Consider the following 24,140-nt stretch of genomic DNA (forward strand, 5'->3'; position numbering starts at 1 on the left):
ATCACACAATTCAATAATACAGATCTATTTGTTGAGAATGTGGATCCCGAGAAATTTTCATACTCTCTTCTAATTATAGTCAACAGTTGAAATCAGTTACATAGTTCTCAATCTTGAAAATGTTTCGTTTTATTTCATAATTTAATTTTAAAATTTTAACTCTAATTTTAACTCTACTAACTACGCAGCAAAAGCGAACAATACAATTATTACTGTTTTATTTTTCTTTAATTTTTTTAACTATTCAATTTAATTTTTAATAATAAATTATCTTAATTATTCATTATTTTCACATTTTTTCTCATAATTCAACATCACAATCATTACAAATCAATTAAAATCAAAATTCAATTAAACTAAACTCTGAAACCAAAGTGACCGTCATTTGATTAGGAAAGAAATTCGATTCTTTAGACGAGTGTAACACAGAAACTTCTGCTCCAAGAACAAAATCGTTGTGAATTACATTACATATATCACGAAGGAAAGAAAACTCACGGCTGAGAAGGTCAATCATATCATATATCATAAATAAGCAAGCCCGGAATGGGCGTAAATGCAAGAAATTCAAAAGAAACAAAACACTATGGCACAAGAACTGCCAAGCAATTGGATAGGTGAAAGGCCGTCTCCCGCATAATTTATCTCCGAAATCTACCGGGAACGCAGTACTTTTTGATTTCGTTTCTTTGTTTGCTTTCTTGTTCTAACTATCGTCTCATTATTGCCTCATTTAACATAAGGCGGATCGAGGAAAGCCCAGTGGAAGACTTGCTCGTACTGAATTGCGGCGTTCTCCCACGTGAAGTCCTTCTCCATGCCTCTCTTCATGAGTCCCTCCCATGAAGCCTTGTGCCCCCTGTACGTCCTAATAGCAGTCCGTAGTGCCTAGAAATAAAAATGTCCAATCAATGGGAAGAGATCAAGCACTCATATGGCATATAGGCCAGAGTTCGTCCTGCTCTAGTTTGAAAGAGGTGTGAAAAGCGCATGATGACATTGACTTACCGATAGCATACTCTCCTTCGTAAGTGGAGAAAATGTCCACCTAGCAAGTCCAGCAAAGAAATTGAATTTATGAGCAATTAGAATTTAGCTGATTCTTGACATCAGAAGGAAAGTCGGTCTATCCCATTTATAGAGTATATAAAGGATTCTACTAGGACCACATCACGAGAAGCCGTATGAAGGAGCTTGAATTGTAAGATTTATCACATACCCGGTACCCTCGCTTTTTCCTTCTTGAGCATACGGCTTAAAGTTCTGTACAGTGTCCTGTGGACAAGAGAGGAGGAGATGTTAAATGCATCATGGTCATCTAAAGGACAATTCATTAATGACCAATTTGCAACTCACTCTGAGTCCTCCCGTCGCATGAACTACAGGAATGGTTCCATATCTCATCGCATACAACTGGTTCAGCCCACAGGGTTCAAACCGTGATGGCATCAACAAGATGTCGCAGCTATTCATTCAAAAACCAAAGTTTGTGAAGACCTCAATGAGAGGCCAAACCAAAAAAATGCATTCATGATTCAGCTAATGGAACCAGAAAATTCGACTTTGTTTACCCTGCAGTTATTCTATGAGAAATTGGAACATTAAATCCAACCCAGCCACGAAATTTCTCTCTATAAGTTGACTCTGCTAATCTCATCCAATTCTCATATTGGTGATCCCCGGACCCAAGCATAACCTGGAAAGATCGGAGAAATTGCAAGTTTTAGATGAATCAGAGAGAAATGGGCCTAATCCGAGCAGAAATTCTTAAACAGTTGGACAAATTAGATGTGCATAACAGATATTAAGCATCCAAACATCAAGAGGGGGTTTAAAGCACAACATAGGGACTCAGAAATGCCCATAAAAGAGCAGAGAGGATCTTGAAAACATTTCTCCATGAGATTTCCCAACATGGTGCACAGAAAGAAGAGAACTCACTTACGAATTGAATATCGTCTTCCATGAGCTCTGGAGTTGCTGAGCGGATTATGTCAATCCCTTTCTGATAGTCCAATCTCCCGATAAACCCAATCTACATAAGTTCATTTAGAAAATTAAATCAAGAAAACAAAAGGATAATTGAGGAGTGCCACCAATCTCAGCAAAGGATAAAGGAGTTTTGCCATCAAGCTTGTGAAAAGTGGTATTGTAGCTATTACCAATGGACAATCTGGTTTGATTGGAAGACCGAGTTCCTTCTGTAGAGCAGTCTTGCATAGCACCTGTAGATTATCAAGACTCAATATTAAGATGAGTTCTTAACCAAGAATCCCTCACAAATCGAAGTCCTGCACACCTTTCCAGAAAGGTCAGTGGACGAGTAATGGGAACAAATATGCTCATCTGTAGAAGGGTTCCATTCTTTCACATCAATGCCATTGGTGATTCCTATTTCAGATTGCAAACATCAGGAAAAGATTTTCAGAGAGATGTTCCATGAGATGGCTGTTGAAAATAATTATGAAAACAACTTGTCTTGAGTGGAAGATTGATCGCATTTATTATCCATATACCGTTGAGAACAAACTTCCGACTGCTCAATAGTTCATGCAGACCATAACCCCCTTCACTGGTAGTTATTTCCCATGAATAACCCTGTCTTTGCAAAGAAGAACCTCTGAGCGAACTGCAGTGCGATACATTGCTATAATAGGAAACCGAACTGTTCTACTAAAGGTAAAAGAAATACTAGTTACATGGAGTAATCACTAGACAGGTGCTCAATATTCTGTACCGGGAGAATTTGCCAAAAGGCGACATGAAGATAGGACATTTCCCAATATTTGGCTGACAGCATATGCATAATACTTATATATATATATATATATATATATGTATATATATATTTATGTTTGTCTGCAAACCATGCATGATGGATGATGTGAACAACCTGGCTCACTGTAAGTATTCGATCAGCTGTCACAATTGCCCCCTTTAAAAGATTGACTGCTTCACCGGTATCAAGAGCATGTGTTCTTGCCCATGTTGGGAAAATCCATCCAACTGCACCATACCATTCTGAGGGCAGTCCCAAATTCTTATATGTTGCCGCAGCTTCAACTCCCTTGCAAGGAAAATACAATTTGTTTGCACTCCTGACTTATAACACATTATTGAATAAACTAACTCTGCAAACTTTGAGAAGTGCTAAAGCAAATCATAAGGACTTTTTGAGAGTATGAAATCATAAACAAGGCAGCTGATAATTTCCTAGTGATGCTTCAACTAATCCTGCACCAAAAACTCCAATTTCTAATTTCAAATTTCATTATTTCCATTTTCATTATTTCTTTGCAATGCTGCCAGATGCAAAGAAGTCGTAATGATTAAATAAGAGAAATGATTTATGCCATGGAATAAAAGAAATGTCATGTCTGATTGGATATTTAAGCTAAGCAATTTCACCTGATGTGCTAGGTTATGTATCACCAGAATGCACCGGGAATCCTTGTAGACTCCATATGGTCGATACTTGGCTGCCAAGATTCTGCAGCAGAGGAATTTCTCAAATAAATCTTGCAACAAGGTTATGAGTAGCAGCAAAATTGAAGGAAGATCTCAAAGCACAGCAGCAAGGGAATCATTGGCTACAGAAGTAACTTAAGAAGAACTCCCGGGATAGGTGATGAAAAATAATTAGTCCAAGTAAGATGCATATGTCCCACGTGACTAAATTATTATCATGACTTGTGGTACCAAGTCAAATTAGTCAAGAGCAAAGTCCTCATTTCAAGAATGAAGTGGTAAAATGATCAAAATAGGATACCGAGGAAAGTCAAACGTAGGATTATATATACTTCTTAAAGTGATACAATCTGACATCAGATTGTCAGTCAAGCTCAAATGGTTTTGAATGAACAGATATGAAACTCACTCACATTGGCACAAGACTTGCATGCCAGTCATTGACTAGAAAGAGGCAATTTTCTCCATATGTGAACCCTCCCAGTGGGAGTACCAAAGGGGCTTCACACGCTGCATGGCAAAGTAAAGTGAACCGAAACTGTAAAACCAGTGGAAAAACATGTCATTATCAAAAAATAATCTGCATACCACCGAACCAATATAAATTGCAAATAGTGGGGTACAGGCTTGAGGCAGAGAGAACCAAAAAGCATACCTGATTATCACCAAAAGCACCATGGACATCTCCATATGGATTTCCAGGACGGTGATAGGAGGGGTGATTGACAAATACCTGAGAGTTCCATAAGAGGAAAGAATTGATAAGCGATCCCTATCTTTGCTTGAAAAGGTAAGATATAGATAAATTGTTGAGTTGAAAAGAATTCTACCAAAAGAGAACAATAATTTCATCTTTTGCAGGAGGATAGTGGCCCTGCAAGGAGAAGAATCCTTACCCAATCGACACCTTTCCGGTATTCATGGAAGAAGCCAACTTCTTGAATACCTCCAAAGCAATAAACCTTTGTGGGACACTTCAAATCAACAGCTCCAGCACAATTTTCATCTGTGGAGGTCCCATTAAGATATCTCGGGGAGACAACCATAACCCGATGCCCTCGAGCAGCTAGTGCAATGGGCAATGATCCACAAACATCCCCTAAGCCCCCTGTCTTGGAATAAGGAGCTGCTTCAGATGTGACAAACACGACATTATAAGTTACTCTGGTTTCCATTTCTTTGGGACCAACCTCCTCAGCCTCCTCTGCCTCAACAGTATGCAGATCTTCTGGAGGGCTAACAACTCCATTGCCATCTACACCTGAAAGCGCATGGAACTCCAAATGAGCTCCACATATCTTGTTCAAAATAATCGCATCATATTCATACCGACGATAACATGGATATCCTCATAATCAAAAGCCGAACCGAAAGTTGGAGAAATGTGGCAAGACATTTCTGAGCAACTGAGAAATCCGTGCTGTTGAACTGAATGAATTACATATATAAATTATGATGACTCTCTCGAAAAGATATCGATAAATACAGCTTTGCTTTTCATAACAATACCCGGTATCATACTCGGCACATGGCCACTAGTTGATAAATCAAGTGCACATATTACGGTATGAATCAGCAAATTCCACTGAAGTCTCGAAGTGCATATTATGAGCTTTTCAACAGCATCAGTCTTTGCCTCTCTAATAGCTTAAACGAGCAGTAGAATTCACTTACCAGTTTGAGGAGGTGAAACCAGCTGATAGCCGACTATAGAGCCGGAGCTGTCCCTCTCAGCGTCCATCACCAAACCATTCTCCCCGCCGCTCATCTTCTTCTTCTTCTTCTCGTCTTCAACCGCAGAGAAACTTCCCTGCGACTGCGGGTCACCGATCACGTCATACTCATGATCCGTTCCACCATTGGCTGTCACCGATCTTCTGAGCGCCAGCGAGCTGGCTCCTTTAGTCATCCATCGGCGCATAGAAACAAGACACAGCCGTCGACCAGCTCCCGGACTGGAGAGTCCGGCTTTCTCAGAGCAAATGGATGATGGTTCACATGGAAGCGCGAGAGCGAACGTCAGAGCCTCCATGGAAGAAAGCAACCGAGAACTGAACTGGCCGTGGAGAAGGGAAGGAAGGACGGGCGAAGAGCGGTGGGGAAGAGAGAGAGGAGACGAAGTGGCCGTGATCAGAAGGAAAGTATCGTGAAGTTCGGTTGAAGGAGCAAAGAAAATCTGAGAAAGCGGAAAGCGTGATTGCGACCGCAAAATCTTAAATAATCTTCTTATAACGAAGTTGATTAGAAAAAAATTAATCAAAAGTTTCTATAACTTCCTCTACCATATTTTCTACAATTTAATAATTTGGTCAATTAACCATCAAATCCTCTCCCTTGTTATTTTCCATTTTATTTTTCCTATTCATTTCTCTTTCATTTTTTTCTTTGTGCCCGTGATTCATTAGCGCGAGTGCGTTTTTCCAGTTGAGATTATGATTGAATATACGTGTCGTGTCGATAAGTTCATTCATAATTTATCGCAAATTTACCAATGCTTCAACTTATCCTAAGAATGGCTAAACAATTTTCGAAATCAACAAGCTAAGTCGGATCTAGTGATTCGGTATATATTCTTTAATTAAGGCTTTTAGAATTGAGTCACAATTGGTAGAAATCTACCCTTAAATGGGTCCATTTTATTCTGAATAAGTGAGTTTTGTTGATTTTTTTAATATTAAGCGGTGTATCAAAAAAGTTTATCGAATAAGGACAAATTGTAGGAGCAAAAGGAAGAAAAATGCTGGGATTATGAACTTCACTGAAAAAAAGAAAGAAAGAAAAAAGTACAATTTCGCATTTGTTTCTCTCCTCTTTTGGGTCGGGGGTGGGGGAGAGGGACAGCTGCAAGTGAGATGTTAACCAGATCCAGAATACGCGAAGTTCTGGTGCGGGGATGATACCGTAGACCCGAACCCCAATCAGCTCAATTACCTAATAGAATATTGCCACGTCACCATACGAGCGACAAAACCACTATTTAACAAAAGATGACGGTCCACCTGATACTAGCCTCGACTCGACCCCACTGGGTGGGTCTGAGGCGTACGTCATCCACGAAAATGCCATCGAAATTGACGCATCTATGATCCTGGTACGTAGATTAGGGTGGCGTTTAGTTTTGGATATTTCGGCTCCATGGACCGTGGCACGGAATCACCTCAACGTTGGATGTGCGATGGAGTGGAGGATTTACGCACATCCAACGTGGGAAAAATTGACTTCACTCCACTTCATTCCATTATTTTCTCGATTCAACAACCTAATTATCATTTTTTCTCCTATTTCGAAAAATTCTAATATAACTTCGTATTATCATAACACGTTTAGTATTTCAGTTTAAATGTTTAGTATTTTAATTAAAATATTTAGTAGTGGTGAATTATACAAAATACTAAACGCTTCAATCGTAATACTAAACACTTAAATTGAAAGTAGAAGTAATAAACACTTATTCTAATCACCATTATTAAAAATATTAAACACTTGAACCGAAGTACTAAACGTATCACGGTGACATGAAATCATGTTAGCGAAATCCCTCCCATTTAATAATAAATTTCCACACATATTTTTTAACTATTACTACAATCAATTTTTAATAATAATTTTTTTCCCCTATTTCATAATAAATTCTCTTATTTACTTCTTTCTTAACTATTATTACAATAATTTTTTTAATAATAAATTCTCCATCTACTATTACATATTTTGTCCAGACCCGAATAGAATGGAGTAGAATTGAAATCCTATTCCGAAACTAAACGGATTTTCTATTTTTGGCCAGTAACCTTTCCTTTTTCTTTTTTTTTCCTCTCTCTCTCTCTCTAAACTTTCCTCATTTTACTGCCTAACCGCAATCATGCACATACAAATCCGGTACAGTATCAGGAGAATGCTCAGTACCAATAATATCCCCATCCATCAAATCTAGCAATGAAGATGGGTAATGACACCCAATTTACAGGGCACGTCTTCATCTTATACCATTCTGCAATCAAATAAGCACATTTGTTTGCTTCCCTACGAGCAAGTCTCAGTTGGAGATTCTGAAAAAGGTGGCCTCATCTTCAACTATTCATTAGTTTTACACGTTTTTTCTCATAATTCATCATCACAATCATTACAAACCAATTAAAATCAAAACTCAACTCAACTCAACTCTAAAACCAAACACATTAAAAAAGTTTACATGTTACATCTTGAAAGAGTAAGCGTTACTGATAATTCTGGTTCTCAATTTACTTGGAGGGCATGCAACAACCCCTGAGGATGAGATTTTCAATATTTTCTATATTATAACGATCATGACTTCCCTCTTGTCGTCTTGACATTTGATACAAGCTTGAGATGGACTTTCTGGAGACCCAGTTTCTGCAGAGAGTTATAAATTTTCCTTTAATTTCTCATTTTCTATTTAGACTGATGGGGGCATCAGAAATCCAAAATGAGCTCATATATCACGTTCTTTCTCTTCTAACCATTCTCTCTCATACAGTAACTCGACCAATATCAAGGACCATTATATGGATGATCTAAAAAGGTGGTTAATTTCTTGATGTTTGGCTACATAAAGTAATTGATATATTCTTGGAAAGCACCGGCACATTGAAAATTCATAATCTCTTTTTGTTAGATCCCAAATTGAGATGTCAAATGGTATGAGCATGATACGAAGAAAAAATTGGTTAATATGAATTTTGAACTTAACAAGGAATATAATGATAGGAGTTGTCATGTAGTTAGAGAATGAACATGCTTGACATGACCCTTTCTTTTTATGTATCTCATTGCTTGGAAATTTGACAGGTTGAAATTTTTGAGCCTAGAAAGAGAAATGTCAATGCATTTGAACTGTGCAAGCTGAAGGACATCTATTTTCCCTATATTTAGGTCTTACTGCAGCACATAATTTTTCTATCTTCAAGCCAAAAAATGGCAATTCTACATCAAATTTCATCTGTGTTTTTGTTTCATTTTACAAGCAGTGTGATGAAGTATCCAAGCATGGGAAGACCTGCAGACCAGCTGTATTTCAGGTTCTATTGTAATTGCTTTATATTGGAGCATGCTATTTCCACTTGAATTTCTCAGATGCCATATGATTCTTGTGGATAGAATGTGGATTATTCTAATGGATTTGGAATTTCGACATGTACAGAACTTTGTGTTGTAAGGGTTTGGTTTAACCAGCCGATTTTAATGATTATTAATTTGACACGCCTCTTTAAGGATCATGGCTTGGGATTTGAGTTCTTTGTCTTTCAGGTTGATGGTGTTGATTTAGCTGAAATTGAAGGTGGAGAGATTGTAGTTACCAACTTACATTCTTGCAACGGGCCAGAGTTTGTCATACATGTGCACTTCTCTATTACCCAAAAAACCAGGGCATCCGAATCTCCTGGTAAGGATGTATTTCCCCTTGTTTAAGTTTGTCCTCCTCTTTCATGCAGGTGGAAGGAAACAGCTTAAATGACTTTGTCTTCCTTTTAACTTTCAGGTTGCGCAACTGCTATGGAAGCCAATGCACGCTTGAAATAAAATGTGTTTATTTTCCTTTTGTTCAGGTAGAAAGTGTTATTTGTAATATTTACATTTCTTGACTGTTGGGATGCTATTTACGTTTCAAATTGTAGGGCAAGGAGAATATCGAGAGGATCTTGGAGGATTTAGAAGCTGAAGGATGTGGAGTTGCTGAAAATTATGAAACCTTTAGCCGTGTTTCAATCCAGAGACTTGGTCGGTTACTTCCAGATTCTCGGTGGGCGAGTTTCGACCATAATCACTGGTTTATCAATCAAGAACTTGTTTGTGTAATGTTTGGTAAAAATTATGAATGTCTCGTAACCATTTAAATTTTCAAGACTTTTATGAAGGGTTCCAAGGCTTTCATAAGATCTAATGTATGAATTATCGTATCATTAAATCTTATAGTATCGTGTGCTCTGGTTTCCATAGGTACGGCTTCCTTTCATGGAACCAAAGTCTGGGAAAGGAGATAAAGCTCATCGATTGAAGAGATGCTACTCGAGAGCAAAATGCTTTATTGGTAGGGTTGAGTTGCTTGTCACTGCAATTAGTATGAATGTAGTTCTCAATCTTTAAATTATTATTTGGATAGCTTGTAATAAGAAAGTACGATGATTGCATATACTGACACAGGGTTCTATCCCACTCCTTCTAAGGTAAAGAATGCTCCAGTACTAGCAGCTTACTGCATTATTATGATCTGCTGATAGTGTTGAACTTTAATCAAATGATTTCCTTGCCTTTTACAGACAGACCTTGCCCAGCACAACTCTTTTACCTGTGCTCTTAAGAACCTTGGAAGGTCTTCAGATGGAGAAAAAAGGTGAATAAATCTGACAACTTTGGTCTAAATTATCATTTTTTTTCCAAATCACCATTATATATGTGTGTCACATAGTTCTAAATTAAAGAATCATATGTAGAGGTCAATGTGGAAGTTTATAGAGAGGGGAAGCTGTTGACTCCTTTGCAACTGGAAAAAGGAGTATCAGGATTGGATTTTCCAAATGCATAACCAATATGATGAAGAAAGCAACAGTGGTGAGGGCCAACCGATGTTTGTTATCAACCCTTCAAATAAGAAGGCTCTTGGCATGTCCTCTGATGGTAAGAATACACGACATATTTCACTTTTTCATTAGTTAAGTGAAGCATATTTAAACTTGTCTCGTGCTTTCTCATCCTTCCCATAACTAGATATTGAGTTTTTCCATTATTAATATCTGAAGCAGTCTGAATGAGTTTGATTTAATCTCTTAGTTGTAAGGGTGCATCAAGGAATGAAAAGGAAGGGAAAGTCCTAGAGAAGTGGTCAGAAAATCAAAATTTTGAAGGTCGCATATGCAGGATTTCATAAGAATAATGTCTATGGTACTTTGGAGTACTTTTCATTGGAAGGTCTTCAAGGGGATGCTGGTGGTAGGTAGATTCTCTTAATTTTGAACTCATTAAGTTGGACCAAATTGCAAATTCTCAGACCTATTTGCTGTACAACAATCCCAAATATTCTAATGGCTATGTGACTCAACTTTTATACCAAAGCTGTGGCTTGATCTCCATAAATTTTTTTTTCATATTTCTTTTACTACAGGGGAGGCACGAACTATTTGCAGGTACAGTGATTGTGAAGGGTATGCTGCAAAATGTGCAAAATTCTCTGCATATTTCACTACTTTAGAAAAAGATAATCACGAGATATTTGACAGATAATTTGTCTGTGAAAGACCTCTGCCAGTGCCTGAGGGGGATGGCCGCAAATTATCCAACATAGATGAAAATCCCGATTTAGATATCCACAACTCTCAGTCCTTGCCGATCGGTTTGATTGATTCTGGAAAGGTTCTAAATATGCATATCTAGTTCTTTCCATGACAATTTATATGCTTTGGCATATTAATTTGATCTGCATGCTGCAAATTTAGTTGGTATCTATTGAAGAATCTGAATGGGAATCCCAGTTGGAGAAGCAGCGCCAAAAACTTCCTTGTAGAATTGACTTGCTTGGATGTGAAGATTGTGAAGAACTAAAGATTGATGGGGTGAGTGTATTGAATGTCTCAGTTTGATATTGAATCTTTGAATAGTTTAAAATTATCACCTAATTCCAGCTCTTGAATAAAAGAAAACAACTTTCACCATTGTTTGAAACTCGAAAAGAAAGTGATATCTAGTTTCTTGTTTTCTTTTTCGACAATTCAGTGATATCTAATGTTGATTTCTGTTCAAGGCATTACCTAGTGATGGACCAATATCTGCCAGACGAGACACACCAAGGGAACTTGTGGCTGTTCTTCGCCCTTCAAGCTTCGGTTCCTCCAGTGTTTCGACTAAATTGGCTCAGAAATTCATCATCAAGGAAAACATAGAAATGACTATGGAGGTCAAATTTATAAGTGCTGTTGATAAATCTCAAGATGATCATGTGTACTCGTTAAGGAAGACACCTTCTTCCCATGAAGGGTTACATGGTCTCTATGTCTTTGCATTTGGAAGCAAGTTCCCGAAATCATTCCGGAAAGTTGGTGTTTACGGAGTTGGATCATGTTTCCCACGGTCGTCCATTGCATGCTACGACAGTTATGAGAATCGTGTTCAATTCACATCAAGCCAAGACATCACGGTTAAACTCGTAACAGGAAGTGTTACTACGTGTGTAAAAAATTTAAAGCAGATCTTTCAGTTAATAAAAAAGAGCTCTGATTGTTGAGGTATGCAGGTTGTTCTATGCCTTTCAGCAATCCCATCCGTGTCAAGGTTGATTCATCAAAGCACAATCTCTGAAACATGATTCTTCTTCATGATATAATGATTGAAAGCACTGCATTAGACTTAATACGCCCAGCATATATGGCAAAATTGGCGATTGGACGGCAAGATGAATCAATTTCAACCTTCATGCCTTGTCAAGGTATTCAATGCCTAATATTACCTAATATTAAGAATTATCATATCATGTTTTCTTGATGATCAGTTTTATGTCTTATTTTCTTTTTTGCCAGTTTTTCCGGGGCATCCCCATCACGTATTAAGCCAGCCCACGGTACTAAAAGACCCGCTGGTTCCTGGTTCTGTGATTGATGAGCTCAAGTTGGAGTTATTTACTGATAGCTTGATTTTGATTTAATTGAAGGCTTTTGTCACATGCTCCTATACATTCATAGTTACCCGGAATATGCAGTTTTACTGGATGATAATGCAGATTTTCTTAGAGCATGCTCGGGCAATGTCACAGGGATTTTCCTTTATCTCGTATACCTGCTAATAGAAGTACAGCCATGACTGGCCTCTAATTCCTCCCATAACTTCGAATGAGAAGACTGAATCGATTTATGCAATTTCTTTGAAAGATATATAATTCTCTTCATGTTCTGATTGGTGATGTCTTTCAGATTTTCGATGCTTATGGCAATCACGTCTCAGAGGACACTGAAGTACCTTTGGTTCTGGATGGGTTTTACATTGAGGATGAGATGGGTTTAAAGCATAAGATAAAAGTGTTTTTTTTTATCCTTTTCAGGGGTGGTGATTGAATCATTCACCATCTCTCTTTCTTGTATACAACATTACAAATCACGTAAGGAGTATATGCGGAGACCGAGTCCCCGCATAAATCAGGGATGAAAATTCTCATGCTAGGCTGGGCCTTTTTGATGGATCAGTATTCGATAATTAAATTGATTCTTCTTGCTTATCTTCATAGAGTCTTTAGTCTGTTTCAATTGATAGTAAAGTATTTCTGACTAGATTTACTCAACACATTTGTCTTTTATAGCTCGATGAGTTGTGGTTCCTTAGTCTTCTCGAAGAGAGATTCTTTATATCATTTATAGAGCATGTGGAAACACTGCCCTTAGAGTCCTAATCTTTTCTTTTCTTGAACTTTCAGGTCGATAGTAATGGATTTGTTGACCTCAGTGGCATCTTGAAAGTGGTGGCATACTATGGAAAGAAAGGTATACAGCACCTCTATCTGCTTAAGTCAGTATCCAGAGGAATGTCTGTCCCAGAAAATTACAGGATGTGCTTTTGAAAATCATTTCGTGTAATAAGAAAATCCGAGGTACTAGAATATCTGACAGTGACATTATCCCGTTAGTCATGCCTTAAGGAGCATTTAGTAGTGAAAGTCCTTCATTTATGCATGGTAAAATTGTACTCCTATGATGAATGACGAAGTCAGTGCGATTACCTCTGTGAAAGGCTGTTCTGTTCTTTTCGCAGTATTACATCAATTTTGCTCTTTAACTTAATAGTTTTCTCAATTTCATCGCTTGGAAGGGTATGAGCCTGGGTGCTGGGGGCAAAATTAGAATTTGCGGAGTTGCCAAAAGTATCTCCACTGGTAAATTAGTAATATCTGTTAAATTGCGTGCGGTCTCGCTGTCTATCTTATCTGACGGCGAAAGTATATTCAGTATAGAGACCCAAACTGAGGAGAGGGAGATGACAATGGAATCAAGGGTTAGTACATTTGCTTCTTTATTTTTTCTACTTGATTAAATTTGAGGACCTAAGTGGTAAGGAATTCTTCGGCAATGCTTGTGAAAGAATCAACATGGGTTGAACATTCTCAATTTATTTTAATGCAGATTAATGTTATGCATGCTTCAATGATGGAGAATGATACTCTACTACTGTGTAAGAATGAGGATGTTATGGTGATCCCTAGCTTATCAACCCCTGTAAATGCAGAGAACTTACTTTCAGTCATTAATACTAAGGTACCTTTTCTCTTCAGCGACTCCAACAGAAAAGGATATAGCTTATTTATTTTGTTTCAGTTACCAAGCTCTACCAAATGATTCCATTGATAGCCTCATTACTTCAAGCTGTTCTCAACCCACAGGGTCTTGAGGATGATATTGATGAAATGGGCTCGCTCATCGGACATATTGAGAACATACTCAAAGGACGAAATTGAACAATTCATGATGGTTTCACAAGGTATGCTGATAAATGCACAAGCACATACATAAGGTATACTAAAGGTCCATTTTACTGTGACCTTTTCTTCTGGCTATACAAATGTAAAAGACCTTCTGCCTTAGAAATGGATTATCTGTTCCTAAAGGAGGAAATATTGGAACGAATCCAGAGCAAGGATCAGTCAGCAGCTTCTGTCGTATGCAAGCTTTTGGGGAACTTCTCTTCAGAAGAACACAATATTAAATTCATGGATGAACTTGCAGGCATATTGCACTTCTTGGAACAGTTTCCACTACTCAACTCAGCAGGTTAAACTTTCTTGGTTTTTCAATTCAGTCTCGTATTTCCTTAACAAGCCTTGTAGTCCCCAGCACCTTCTAAGAACTCACAGATTGTTTCTCATCTGCCACTATTTAGAATATTAGCCAAGTACCTCGGGGAAGATCAGATGCTCGCGGTTGTCTGTAGATCCTATGATGCGGCATTCTCTCTCAAGAAATATGAGCTAAATGGAGAAGTTGATGCTAGATTTGCCCTTTATGCAAAAGCAGCTGAGCTTGGAGTATCAATGAATGGCCAATTCCTTGTCGTGTGCCTTGACGACATTATGTAACAATATAGATTAGAAGTCCATATCCTGACTTAAATCTCTAATAACTTTGTTGTCAGATACTTCATCAAACGAAGAAGAAAAAACGGGATGGATTCTTACTGTTATGGTTGTTTTGCAGGCCATATGCTGGGGATTTTTATGGCCATAATTCTGAGAGAGAGCTAAAATTACCTGAACCTTTTCTGCCAACTGGAGAAATTCCTCAAGGATTTATTGGATACGCGGTTAATATGATTGATATAGAAACTGACAGTTTGGGCACCAGGACTGGAAAGGGAGGAGGCCTTCGGGAAACACTATTCTATTGCCTCTTTGGGGAGCTTCAGGTGAATGACACCAGGGAAAACGTGAAAGAGGCTCGGATGTCCATCAAGCATGGTGCAGTATCCGTCAACGGAGGAATTTTGAGAGAAAATGGTCTGATGTCTCTTGGCTATTGGTATCTCCCTTACTCCATACTTCTCGTGTTGTTTCCTTATTGAAGCTAATCAAGAAGAACATTTTCATTGATTTGCAATACTTGAGTCAAGGAGCAGATGAATACGAACTTGCTAAATAATTTGTCTTTCAGGGAGCCAGAAATTTGCTTTCCAGTTGTGCCCAAAGTTCGGTCAGGTGGCTCTTCAGGAAATAGTGCAGAAAACATGAGGCTGTTCGAAGAGAAGAAACAGGAGTTGAGATCTAACCCTCCACTGCATTGAAAAGGTTAAAAGAGAGCATGAGGAATGTTTGAAAACCTTCAAGGAGAAAACCAATAAGTTATGGAAGATGTACGACATTCTGGAATCTTTGAGAAAAGAGTTGTTCAAGGATTTCGTGCAGTGGAATGAAACCGACGGGAAATTAGCTCTTGCTGGTCCAGATTGCTCGCTGTAGAAAGAAGACTTGTTGCAGAGTTAGGAATAGAATAGTTCTTGTTAAGCGATAAAGAATAGGATCGATGACGACCATGGGGATTTACATCGAAAAGCAGTAGCTTGGTATCGAACTGGTATGTATCGACAACTTGCAGGTCCCGGTGATTATTGAAACATGATATGGCGAAGAAAGTTGCAATGATCTGTATGTAGTCAAAACTAGTCCTCTTTCGGGTTAGTTTTCTTGGTGGAAACCAATTGCTGGGAGATGTGCATTGTTTTTCTATGGCATTGATGCAAGTATGGACCCTCAATACGATTCTCAAACGCACTGTAAGTTCAAGATCAATCTCAACCGACGGATCAAACGCACCTAAACCAACTTCGGGTTCGAGTGAATGGCACCGGCACGGGACCAACATCGGGCTGTAGCATGGGCTGGCCCAGGTGTCCTTGATGAGCATCCATTTAATTCAGGCCAGTCAGCGAAAGCCCATGCCGGAAACGTTGGGCCCATTCAGAACAGAACCACTAGACTTCAGATATTGTAGACTTCAATGTCGTGTTCTACTGCTTTTGCTCTTTCTTCCTGTAATATCTTCTTCTTCGTTTGTCCACTTCCACTTAGCTTTCTCTTTCTCCGAGCAGAAAAATCTGCGGACTTTACCCGTTAATGCCCAAATCTCGCAGGCACCCACTTCGATTCAGTCTCCGTTCTCACAAAGCCCTCAGTCAATTTCCGATACCAGCCCCTCTATGACCGTCAATTCTCCCCCGCCATAGCCTGAGATTTTCCCTCGCTTTGCCGGGAAAACAAGAAAGTAATCATGACCGCGGTGCTCAAGTCCAGGTCCTCCCGGGAGATAGCCTCCCTCACGGTCTCCCAGTTCCGATGCTTCATGGCTAATTCTTACCGCACTAGCAGCTCCAATTGGGACAGCTTCTTCACCCACTCTCCCTACCACTTCACTTCCTTCAAGCCCGTCTCCCTCCGCGGCGATTTCACCGAGAAAGGCACCCAGCTCCTCAATGATCGGAAGATTTCCCTGAGCTCGAGTGGTAAAAGGAGCGACTTCGTATGTGACGAGACGGGAGTAAGCGATTATTCTAGTGTAACTTATGGCTACGACAGGAATTGGAGCGGTAATTTAGGTATTGTGAGCTCATATGGGGACCCACCGGAGGTCTGGCAGCCTCCCGGCGGAGGGGTCACTGTCCGGCTCGGTGATTCCAGGACAAACCCGGGCAAGTTGGGCGGAGGTGGGTCTGGCGGGGGTGGATTTGATTCAAGCTCGAAGGAAGGATCTTGGGGCGGATCGAATTGGGGCCATAATTTTCCAACGCCAAAGGAGATTTGCAAGGGCCTCGACAAGTTTGTCATTGGACAAGAAAGAGCCAAGAAGGTCTGGTTTTGATAATTGAACATGTCAGTACCTTTGAGATTGATTTAAGTGGCCAAAGGAAAAAAAAAAAATGAGAAGGAAGAATCCTTTATTCCGAGAAGTGCAGGAGGAGACTTTTGATTTCAGGTATCGAGCTTGTATTATTAGCTTGAAATGATGCGGATAAACCATTTGAACTAATTTGTCTGCAGGTGCTCTCGGTAGCAGTTTACAATCACTACAAGCGGATATATCATGATTCCATGCAGAGGTGATTACGACAGATACCTTGATAATGATCTGTTTGTTTTTTGATGTTCCAACTTACGATTCAAAGAAAATGGGGGTAGTATATATATATATATATAACTGAATGGTTATTCCTAGTATATATTCAATATCTTTGTTTGCCGTGCAATGTACTTGATTCATGGTTTCTAATTGTTCGGTTGTTTTAACATCGTTTTGGCAATATTGTAAGTTAGGCCAGCTGGAGAAGCGGGGAATGGAAGTGGAGATGTAATGGAGGATGACTCGGTAGAACTTGAGAAGAGTAACATCCTTCTCATGGGACCTACAGGCTCAGGTCATTACTTCTATCCATACCCTAAAATTCGCAATGTAGTTACAAACAGCTTCATTCTTCTTTTGATTATTGCTCCTGATTATTCTTTTCTGATGTTGTGCCAAGGACAGGGAAGACATTACTAGCCAAAACTTTGGCTCGGTTCGTAAATGTCCCGTTTGTGATAGCAGATGCAACAACGCTAACTCAGGCAAGTTGGACTTTCAATGAGACCCTATCATTAACAAGTGGTTCAACATTTTTGGACTTTCAATGACATTTATTCTCACTTGCAGGCAGGATATGTCGGGGAAGATGTGGAGTCTATATTACACAAGCTTCTTACAGTAAGTTTTTTACTATAAAAGAATTGTTCCATGGAATTGTGCTTGCTGATTAGGCAATAATATAGAGATGCATGACTTATCGAAAATTGTACCTGTTTTTTTTTTTTTGCACGACCTGGAGAAGTTTTAGCATAAATCGCGTCAGTGGTAAATTTTTATAGATTAAAGTAGTGGCTGCCCCTGATTGTTGTGGTCGATGACGATCAACGTTGACCTGGAGCAAGCAGAGCTGTGATAGACCCACTTTCTTTTTTTTCCTTTTTACTGGGCCTGTGTTAGATTTCATGTCGACCTGATATTCTTTGTTATTTTGCATGTATCAGGTTTCTGATTATAACGTTGCAGCTGCCCAGCAGGGCATTGTTTACATTGATGAAGTAGACAAGATCACCAAAAAGGTTGGAGCCCTTAATATTTATTTTGTCTCTCTTCATCGTGCATTATTTTTATTAATACTCACTGATCTCAGCTCTGATTTGGGTGCAGGCTGAGAGTATCAATCTCAGTAGGGATGTATCTGGGGAGGGCGTGCAGCAGGCACTCCTAAAGATGCTAGAAGGAACTGTAAGTTTGCCTGTTGTTTAAATTAGGACTATTCTTTCATTTTTAAGCAATTTTATTCGAATTAATAATCATGTAAAATGATAATTTTTACATTATTTATTTATATATGTATATATATTGTGTGCATATTGAAGAAATATTTTGCCTTCTGCACATTGTGTGGCTAAATATTTTCTTGTCTCGTGAAGGTTGTAAATGTTCCCGAGAAGGGTGCTCGAAAACATCCTAGAGGTGACAATATTCAGGTACTTGGTGGTTTCTCTGCACCTTTTACTGGTTGATTTTTCTTTTTCCACCTTTACCTTGTTCATAATCAGGTTGTGTGTCTTTTATGTTCATGATAGATTGACACGAAGGACATTCTCTTCATTTGTGGAGGTGCATTTATAGACCTAGAGAAGACAATCTCGGAGAGGTAGTGTCAATAGTTTAATCTTGATTTATTCTTGGTACCTTTTTATTCTTTTAATATTGTTAAACGCATCTCCTTAAACCATTTTCTTTATTTGTGGCTAATCTATACAGGCGTCAAGATTCTTCAATTGGGTTTGGTGCTCCAGTCCGAGCTAATATGAGGGCAGGCGGGGTTACAAATGCTACTGTAACATCATCTTTGTTAGAGACTGTAAGAGTTCCTTTATTTCTCCGATCAGCAATTTCATTTTATGCATCATATCTTCTTTTTTTTCTTTTTTCTTTCCTGACTTTCTATATATACCACGTGCTGTGCTTAATATGGCAGGTGGAGAGTAGTGATCTCATTTCATATGGTTTAATACCTGAGTTTGTTGGAAGGTTCCCGATCCTGGTTAGCCTGTCAGCTCTAACAGAAAACCAGCTTGTTCAGGTATTTCCATTCGTAACTCGGTTTTGTTCAAATCTATGGTGATGAAGTCTGGAACAAATTCTATCTGGTCAAATTAGTCAATCTCACTCTGTTTGCGACCTTTCTCAGGTCCTAACAGAGCCCAAAAATGCTTTAGGGAAGCAGTACAAGAAGATGTTCCAGATGAATGGGGTAAGTCCTGATCAGACTTCTCTCTAGAGCATATAACGAGGAAAGCCGAAACAGTTAACGACTGATTCATTCTGTCAGTCAGTTTTGAATTGTATTGCTGTGTTGGCCCTTGACTAGTTGAGATTGTCGTAACTCGTGATTCAATCTCCTTCAGGTAAAGCTGCATTTCACTGATGATGCCTTGAGATTAGTTGCAAGAAAAGCAATAGCAAAGAATACCGGAGCACGAGGCTTACGATCGCTCCTAGAAAGCATTCTTATGGATGCGATGTATGAGGTATTTCACGACATTCTTTCTCTGTATCGTGGTTGTAAACCGGCGTAGGAACTTGTGCTTCTCTTCAGATGGATGATACCTGCCTGAAAGTTGATTTTGTTCTGCCCAGATTCCTGATGTCCGCATGGGGGATGATATAATAGATGCAGTCATAGTTGATGAAGAGGCCATTGGGGTAGGTGCAAAAGGAAGCGGGGCTAAGATCCTCTATGGAAAGGGAGCTTTTGACCGTTACCTTGCGCAGAGTAAAGCGAAGGACCAGGAGGTTCGACTTATTTATTTTTCTCTGCTGATTATCCGTCTCTGCAAGTTACTCAAGAAGATGATACTGAGGATCTCTCTTTTCTGCAGGCAACTGTGGAAGGCTCCGACGGGGAACCTGAGGCGGAGGCCGAGATCCCAAAGATTGTTGCCAGCATGTAACGATTTGGTTGAAGCTATTCACAGGGATAGGTGTACATAATAAAGTCTTTCATCACATTTATTGGGACAGTAATATATCATGTATCATGTATATTTTAATCCATCATAATTCTCTGTACATCATTCGCTTTTCATTTTACCTACAATTGTCGTTCGCCTTCTCCACTACTCTAGAATTTGTTTAATTCTCAAATGCGGCATTGTCACCCGTTATTTGGGATTTAGAAGGGCTCGTTTGCTCATATAGAATTTGGAAGTCTCTCCCTGTGAATTAATACGCACTCCTAATACACAGATGCATGCGCAACTGGGGCTGCATATAGTACGGAGGCCTCTCAGGGAATTTTTATTTTTTTTTATGCTGTTTTTCATCCAATAAAGGTCAGGCTTCATACCAAGATGCCCCCTATTATCGTGCTCATAACATAGCTCGAATCGGCATTTCCTTTCCCTTCAGCTTCTTGGGTTAGAATTAATTAATGAAAAGCTGCATGATTGGCTGTGTTGATATGGAAGTAGATCAAAGGTAATGGTGTCTGGAGATAACCAAGCCAGGAACTGTATTCACCAAGTGCAAGACTATAAGCAGATAAATTTGTACTCACAATCAGATACTTCCTTTGTGGAGAAAAGCAGAGGATACAATTGAACAGTCTTATTCTCCGAATTTCATATTCAAGCTGTTGCCTGCTCGGTCGTCTCGCCATGTCTCATTTCACTTCCCTCTGAAGTCACACTCTTCACTGCTTCCCCCACCGAAGAATCCCCTGCATTCTCTCCTTTCCTTGCGCTTGCTTCCTCATTCCCACTGGAATTCAAGTCCTTCTCACCTTCCTTATTTCCAACCAACTTCGATGGAATCACTGAGGCCAAAGCAGCCCTTGCGCTCCTCTTGGCGGCCTCAGCAGCCTCGGCCTCTCGGGCCTTGGCCTCAGCTTTCAGTCTCTCCTTCTCCTCCATCAGCTTTCCCAGATCATCCTCCCTCCCTCCCTTCCTCAGCTCCTCCTTCACAAACTCCTGCAAGTCCTCATCAAACTCAACCCCTTCGTCATCCAACATCTGGTCCACCATACCCAGCACCTCATCTAATTTCCCTACATCACTGAGTGCCTTCATCATAAACTTGTAGCTCGGATTATCCATTTTCAACTTCTTCACCATCAGGTCAAAGAATGACTTTGCCTCATCGACCTTCCCAACCTTTACCAACCCATCAACCAGCTTATTGTAAACCGCCAAATTTGGCCTTAAACCTGCATCAATCATCTTAGTGAAGTATCCCGCGGCATCATCCGGTCGGTCCGCCTTAAAAGAAGCATCCATCAGTAAAACATTCGTGTACTCATCAGGATTCACCTTCTTCTCGCTCATTTCCCCATAAAGCTCCTCTGCCTCAGGTAACATCCCATTTGCACATAGCTGATTGATCAGATTATTATACGATAACACATCTGGAGTAACCCTGTAGTCGCCCATTCTCCGGAAAACCTCAATAGCCTCCTTGAACTTCTTTTCTGAGCAATAGCCATCAACCAATACATTGAAGCTCCCCAGGTTCACTGACAACCTTCTTGGGGGACTGTGCTCTGCAAGCATCCTATCAAACAGCCTGATCGCCTCCTCAAACTTCTCGTTTTTGCTCAATGCATCCAATATCGAATTGTATGCAATCGCGCTCATTTTGAGCTTTGAGTTCGGCCCCACGGCCTCATCATAACATTCCATTGCTGCCTCCTCCATTCCCCGAATGAAATGGCCCTTCATCAACCCTCCATAGACAACCCCATCTTCCAGCACACCTCCAAGCTTCTCCTTCAACTCCTCATAGAGCTTAAAAATCCCATCTGCATCAGAATTCTTCGCACAACCCACCATCAAGTAATGGTATATCAGAGGGTCGGGGGTAAAACCCTTAACACCCATTTCCTCTTTCAATTCCAAAGCCCGCTCGACCTTGTTGTTATCGACCAAACCTTTGATTAGGATCCGATACGTGGTGAGAGACGGGTTGATTGGGGCATCATTGATGAACTGCTTATAGTGTTCCATTGCAGTATCGGGTTTCCGGCAGTCTAGGTAGGTCTGAAAGAGGAGGTTGTAGGTGATGACATTTGGGGCGAGGCCCGCCTGGGTGATGAAGCGGTGGAGAGACAGGAAGTCAGAGTATTTCGACTGGCGGATCAAAGCTTGGAGGACCGAATTAGCAGTGAAAATCGTCGGGCGGCAATTGGAATAGATCGAGTGGCGGGTGAGCAAGGCAGCTTCTTCAAGGTCGTTCTCGCGGATTAAGGTCAGTATTTTATTGTGTAGGTTGAGGCGGTTACCGGTGAGGGCAGAGACAGGCTCCGGGAGCTTTGGGGAGTTAGGATTCTGAGGTATTGACGACGGTGGTTTTGCTGGAGCCGGGGACTGGGAGGACCGGTTGAGGGAGGAAAGTGGGGGCTCGATGCGGAGCCGGCGCTTGCGGCGGCGGCGTTCGGCTGCAGCTTCCTCCGGGGTGGCGAATGAGAGGAAGCGACGGGCGACAGACGGCGGCGGAAGATATCGGCGGCGCAAGCTGGGGGTTGCTAGGATTCGGAGGTGGGTTATGAACGAGGGCTTAGAGAGAGCCATTGGAGGGTCGGATTCCAACAGAAAGAGGCGATTAGGGTTCCGACCGATCGGGAACGGAGGATTTGCTCAGGCTGCAGTCTAGTCTGGTTGTGAGAGCTCGGACTTGATCCGATAGGGTTCAGCGAGGGTTTTGGAACAAGAAAGAAACTGGCGTTTTTGGTATTCCACCGCAATGGACGTTGGTCTTACGCGGGCCTCTGGATGGGCTTTGTGAAGCCCAATCGTTATACAATTGGGTACAAATCTGGGCCTGATACTTTCTAATTTTTTCTTATTATGACGGTGAGATCAATTTTTTCGGGCATTTGGGGGTAAATAATGGTGAGACCAATTCAAATAAGGCTTGGTTTGGGAGTGCGGTTGTTGATGAAGAAGTACCGAAATAAAATTATTAAAAATAAGTATTGATTCAGAATAAATTAAAGTATTTGGATAAAACTAATTTAAAACTGCTGAAAATTAAAAAAAAAAAATTATTAATACTTGAAACAGAATAAGCATAAGCAGATTTTATAAGCACCTATTAACTTCATAAAATCACGTTTGCAACCCAATTTTAACACAAATCGTGATTTTAAAAACTCTCACCAAACATCATATCTGCTTAAAATTATAAGAAAAAGTGATTGTGAAACATCTCGCCATACTCCCAAACGGATTCTAAGTCATCACGTTGATTATGACATTTATAGAGATCATATTCCACGGTTTCTTGATAAAGTTCAAAACTCAAAGACTCCAATGAGATGAGCGGATTCCCCTGTCATCCGAGCCGACATCTATCTTGTAATGGTCTCATGCAGATATAATCGACCATCTCTGAGTTAAACGTACTATCATATTCCAAAATGAGGAGGATACATATATACGAAGAAATTAGAATTGAATAGATCTCACACTCTCAGTCAACAGTCCGCAGAATGAAACGGCAACATGATCAAGTGGTGCATAGTTGAGTTACGCACCAGTGGAGATTCCCAATAAATCGATGCAATGCGACTCGATCTGAACCAAAAGATCAATTAATTATATGATGTTTTGTTCTCTTAGACCGCAATAATATTCAAAAATAAGTATAGAGCCATATAAATCCCGTGAATTTATGGATTTGGACCCACTTAGCAACCATTCGTGTACATTTCCATGGATAGGTATATAATTGAAGAGATTTTTTTCTGATTATAAAGGAGGTCCATGGTTCCAGTATCATGAAATAGAAATTCTAATAGTTAATAAATGGAAAAAAAATAGTCAACCTAAGTATCAAATCCAGAATATCGGGCGATAGTGTATTCTACTGCGCTATACCTTATTTTGATTGATATAATAAAAAGATTCCACCTAATGCAATTATGCTTTTTAAATGTTTACCGTTAACGCAGACCAAGGTGATAACAGAATAGAGACTAATAATCTCAGCCAATAGGTCAAAAATACTTTAGTCGTTGAACCGAAAATGCCTTTCTTCTCAGAGGAATTTGGTTTTCAAATGCCTAAGCCATCTATTCATGTTGTCGTTTGTAATCTAATTCAGGAAAAAAGGATGATCAGTCGAACATAA

The 24,140-nt window shown here is 39.9% G+C and overlaps 4 protein-coding genes across 5 annotated transcripts; 2 read left to right on the forward strand and 2 right to left on the reverse strand.

The window, feature by feature from the left end:
- Window positions 1-364: 364 nt before the first annotated feature.
- LOC116196886 (soluble starch synthase 1, chloroplastic/amyloplastic) lies at window positions 365-5,663 on the reverse strand. The gene is made up of 15 exons (XM_031526809.1): window positions 5,143-5,663; window positions 4,365-4,729; window positions 4,124-4,201; window positions 3,882-4,006; window positions 3,409-3,490; window positions 2,894-3,067; window positions 2,517-2,598; window positions 2,300-2,391; window positions 2,163-2,225; window positions 1,946-2,035; window positions 1,572-1,696; window positions 1,357-1,465; window positions 1,220-1,275; window positions 1,009-1,048; window positions 365-888 (listed from the first exon to the last, which is right to left on the reverse strand). Exons 1-15 carry the CDS (start codon window positions 5,498-5,500, stop codon window positions 730-732), a joined length of 1,998 nt encoding a protein of 665 aa, XP_031382669.1. The 5' UTR covers window positions 5,501-5,663; the 3' UTR covers window positions 365-729.
- An 887-nt stretch (window positions 5,664-6,550) lies between these two features.
- Window positions 6,551-15,704, forward strand: LOC116194046 (structural maintenance of chromosomes flexible hinge domain-containing protein GMI1). Its single transcript, XM_031522766.1, is given in 28 exon segments — window positions 6,551-6,559; window positions 8,275-8,358; window positions 8,454-8,504; window positions 8,734-8,869; window positions 8,966-9,000; window positions 9,003-9,032; window positions 9,102-9,278; window positions 9,424-9,514; window positions 9,744-9,774; window positions 9,805-9,817; window positions 9,920-9,973; window positions 9,975-10,101; window positions 10,255-10,413; window positions 10,586-10,607; window positions 10,719-10,833; window positions 10,917-11,033; window positions 11,222-11,699; window positions 12,125-12,243; window positions 12,342-12,521; window positions 12,881-12,947; window positions 13,244-13,455; window positions 13,584-13,715; window positions 13,841-13,868; window positions 14,043-14,100; window positions 14,184-14,228; window positions 14,338-14,529; window positions 14,652-14,972; window positions 15,105-15,704. Coding segments are annotated over 28 exon segments (3,213 nt in total). The 3' UTR covers window positions 15,235-15,704.
- A 121-nt stretch (window positions 15,705-15,825) lies between these two features.
- On the forward strand, window positions 15,826-20,127 carry LOC116197576 (CLP protease regulatory subunit CLPX1, mitochondrial). 2 transcript variants are annotated; one of them, XM_031527752.1, is made up of 15 exons: window positions 15,826-16,793; window positions 16,985-17,043; window positions 17,258-17,358; window positions 17,469-17,548; window positions 17,634-17,684; window positions 18,008-18,082; window positions 18,171-18,248; window positions 18,437-18,493; window positions 18,593-18,663; window positions 18,774-18,873; window positions 18,991-19,095; window positions 19,204-19,266; window positions 19,421-19,543; window positions 19,653-19,808; window positions 19,895-20,112. In XM_031527752.1, exons 1-15 carry the CDS (start codon window positions 16,218-16,220, stop codon window positions 19,964-19,966), a joined length of 1,767 nt encoding a protein of 588 aa, XP_031383612.1. In that variant the 5' UTR covers window positions 15,826-16,217; the 3' UTR covers window positions 19,967-20,112. The 2 variants fall into 2 exon arrangements, with proteins under 2 accessions (XP_031383612.1, XP_031383613.1); XM_031527753.1 differs by lacking the exon at window positions 15,826-16,793 and adding an exon at window positions 16,819-16,919 and having other exon boundaries at window positions 19,895-20,127.
- Window positions 20,128-20,501: 374 nt separating this feature from the next.
- On the reverse strand, window positions 20,502-22,724 carry LOC116197575 (pentatricopeptide repeat-containing protein At3g49240, mitochondrial). The gene has a single exon (XM_031527751.1). The coding sequence runs from the start codon at window positions 22,577-22,579 to the stop codon at window positions 20,642-20,644; it is 1,938 nt and encodes a 645-aa protein (XP_031383611.1). The 5' UTR covers window positions 22,580-22,724; the 3' UTR covers window positions 20,502-20,641.
- Window positions 22,725-24,140: the final 1,416 nt, after the last annotated feature.

Source organism: Punica granatum, chromosome 2 (assembly GCF_007655135.1).
Source record: "Punica granatum isolate Tunisia-2019 chromosome 2, ASM765513v2, whole genome shotgun sequence".
Taxonomy (NCBI): Eukaryota; Viridiplantae; Streptophyta; class Magnoliopsida; order Myrtales; family Lythraceae; genus Punica; species Punica granatum.

Coding starts and splice junctions, on each gene's coding strand:
- LOC116197575 (XM_031527751.1), bottom strand. CDS start 22,579: ATGGCTCTCTCTAAGCCCTCGTTCATAACCCACCTCCGAATCCTAGCA.
- LOC116197576 (XM_031527752.1), top strand. CDS start 16,218: ATGACCGCGGTGCTCAAGTCCAGGTCCTCCCGGGAGATAGCCTCCCTC. Junction 16,794..16,984: donor GACAAGAAAGAGCCAAGAAG/GTCTGGTTTTGA, acceptor ATTTGTCTGCAG/GTGCTCTCGGTAGCAGTTTA. Junction 18,083..18,170: donor TAGACAAGATCACCAAAAAG/GTTGGAGCCCTT, acceptor ATTTGGGTGCAG/GCTGAGAGTATCAATCTCAG.
- LOC116196886 (XM_031526809.1), bottom strand. CDS start 5,500: ATGGAGGCTCTGACGTTCGCTCTCGCGCTTCCATGTGAACCATCATCC. Junction 2,226..2,299: donor CCACTGACCTTTCTGGAAAG/GTGTGCAGGACT, acceptor GATAATCTACAG/GTGCTATGCAAGACTGCTCT. Junction 889..1,008: donor CGAAGGAGAGTATGCTATCG/GTAAGTCAATGT, acceptor TTTTATTTCTAG/GCACTACGGACTGCTATTAG.